General features: G+C 45.7%; 1 protein-coding gene across 1 annotated transcript in view; it reads right to left on the reverse strand.

Moving 5' to 3' along the window:
* Window positions 1-631: 631 nt before the first annotated feature.
* Window positions 632-3015, reverse strand: part of LOC102419627 (RNA-binding motif protein, X chromosome-like) — a 12209-nt gene continuing 9825 nt past the window's right edge. Inside the window, exon 2 of the mRNA XM_006096604.1 lies at window positions 632-702. Within this exon, the coding sequence (XP_006096666.1) occupies window positions 632-702 (71 nt within the window). The remainder of the gene's footprint in view (window positions 703-3015) is intronic.

A 3015-nucleotide genomic window follows, 5' to 3' on the forward strand; every position in this document is an offset into this window, starting at 1 on the left:
GTTGCCACCTGTTACCTGAGAGACCTGCAGATACAGAGCTAGGCAAAGCAGGGACTACTCTGTCACATGCTCCTGGGGCAAACAAAAATCCCATTGTGTGGGGCGAGGGCTGGGGTGGGGGGAAGGAGAGTTGGGGGAAGGAACGAGAACAAGGTGAGGCAGGGAGCAAGGGAAGTACAGAGCGTAACCTGTAGCTGATGGGTTTCCTGTGTACCGAGGGGTGTGTACAGGTGCCCTCAGGGCACTGTGGTGCTCTGCTGCCTGGAGGCGGATGTGGGCTTGTACATGACCTTTAGCTAGAGTGACCACGGAGTTAGTGAGAGTTTGCATTTTCATCACAACAGTATCATTTTTCAGGATCACTGTGCGCAGTCAGTCATGAACATCCATCCGGAGATTATGTACTAAAAAATATACTTGCCAAACCCCCTGATCCGCATTCCTGAGGAAACAAGGATTTGAACTTGAGAGAGGTCTGTCGCAGGCACAGGAAGAAAAGAGAATGTTCAAAGAGGCTGCCAGAGCCTTTGGGATTTCTCATCTCCCCGTGCTGCCCCTGCCTGAAATTAGTCGATTCCTGGTCCCAGCCCTGTCCCTCTGGAGCCTGGTCCTTAGGAACACAAGCACTGCGTCAGGGTGTGATTTCTGTATAATCTTCTCCCCATCCCTCTTGCAGATGGAGTGACAAAAAAGGCAGCTCGCCTTGGGAAAAGAAGAGGAAAAATGTTTGAAACTGAGAAGAGACATGTAGAAAGTAGAAAGTGTGGAGGGCAAAGACTGGGAGAGAGAAAGGCAAATAGTGACGGGCCTCTCATTAATTTTTTAGAGTTGTTTTTCCTTGTACTCACTGAGATTTCTCAAGGGAAAGGTTCTAAGAAGCTCTGGGGATGTGCTGAGTGGCTTGTATGCCCTCATTAAAGAAAAGAAAGACCCTAAGGAAGAAAGCAGGTTCGTTTTTTGTGGAAAGGGATGGCCAAAATTCAGCTTTGTGCTGCCCATTCTGAATCATGGTTAACTCTTGTTAGATGAGGTTTATAAATGAGGAAAAAGAGATAAAAACCACTTGCCAACTGTGAGCTGAATACAATTCACATAATTTTCTTTAAAGATAAAAGAGAAATCTTCACCTAATTTAGAAACACCTATATATAGCCTGGCATATTGAATGGCTTTTATTTAATATAATTGATCATCTTTTTAAAGCAAGCCCTTCCAAGTACATTTAATAAATACTTATAATGATGCACTCACCACTAATATATAAAACGAGCTTTCTATATTCATATTTAAAATGTCTAAATTGTATTCTAATATTGTATCTACATATATGTATACTAGAGGCCCAATGCACAAAATTCATGCAAGAGTAGGCCTTCCTTTCCTCAGTTGCCGGCACCGGCTACCCCCTGGCACCCAGGACCTGGGCTTCCCTTGCAGCCCCAGCTTCCTCCAGAAGGTCATCCAGAAGGACGCCTGGTCTAATTAGCATATTTCACTTTTATTATCTCTATATATAAAACCCTAATATGCAAATAGACTGAACAGCAGAACAACTGAACAACCAGTCACTATGACATGTGCTGACCACCAGGGGGTGCGCGTGGAACATGGCAGGCATTGGCAGCAGGCAGCAGAGCGTGGAACATAGTGGGCGTCGGCCATGGTGGGATGGTGGAGCAGGTGAGCAGGGGCACCAGATCAAGATGGGGTGCCGGTCACTGTCATCGGGGTGAGCCTCTGGTGGTTACTGAAAATTCTTTTCTCCCACGTGCCACAGTCCTGTCCAGTGCTTGCACCTGCTACTGGCACTGGCCCCCCTTGCACCCGCTGCCGGGCCTAGTGCTGGCCCCAATTGCTTGGCGCCATTAGCAAGAGTGAGTGGCGGCTACTGGCCCCAATCACCCCTGAAGGCTTCTCCACCTCCCCCTGCTCCTGAGGGGCGATTGAGGCAGCAGACACCACTTGCCGTCAGCACGGGTGCAAGTGGGGCCAGCGCTGTCCGTGCATGGGAGTGGCGATGGCGGGAGTGGGGCTGCAGGCAGACAGGGGACCAGGAGCCGCTGTGGGAGGGGCCAGGCACGGGCATGGAGGATGGGCTAAGACCCGCCCCTGTGCCCACTGCAGTCTCACGGCCCACAGTTACATTTAGGGTGCACAAATTCATGCACTGGGCCCCTAATTATAGATAATATGCTTGTGTGCATTCTCCTGGTTTTAACAGACATACTATTAGACATAGCACTACTACAAATTGTACAATTAAAACTACAGGACTGTCCTGACCCAGTGGCTCAGTTGGTTGGAGTATCATTTGGTACATCAAAATGTTGCAGCTTCATTTCCCAGTCAAGGCACATACCTGAGTCGCAGGATCAATCCCTGGACAGGGCACATACAGGAGGCAATTGATAGTTGTTTCTGTCTCACATCAATCTTTCTCTCTCTTTCTCTCTCTCTCTCCCTTCCTTTCACTCTCTAAAATTAATAAACATATCTTAAGGTGAGCATACAAAAAAACAACAAAAACTACAGGATTTATAGGAACTATGTGGTTAGACACAGCACTCAAAAACTTTGTCAGTGACTCATAAAAAACAGATAGAAAATGAACAAAAAATTATAGCATAACTTTACATGTGATAGATGGTTAAGAAATACATAAGTATTATAATAAATGTAAAACTTTAACTTGAAAAAGAACTGAAGGTTCAAAAAATAAAATTAAAACGTTAAAATTTAAAAAAAGAAGTCATAGTATCATAGCCTATGAGTGAAGTGATAGCAGATAAGAGATTTAAAATCAGATGGAAAGGTACACTGCCAGCAGTGAGCAGGTGTGGCTGGGGCCACAGGCATTAAACTGAAGTCACTGATCACTTTAAGGGACAGACATGTGTGAGTTCTGTGTACTTCTTTGTGGCTCAGGGCATCTGGATAGTTTTCTGCATTCACCTAGTGTTTCAAGTACATGAAATCACACATAAGCAAATATGAAACTGTATTATGCTTAAATAG

Source organism: Myotis lucifugus, unplaced genomic scaffold, assembly GCF_000147115.1.
Source record: "Myotis lucifugus unplaced genomic scaffold, Myoluc2.0 scaffold_182, whole genome shotgun sequence".
Taxonomy (NCBI): domain Eukaryota; kingdom Metazoa; phylum Chordata; class Mammalia; order Chiroptera; family Vespertilionidae; genus Myotis; species Myotis lucifugus.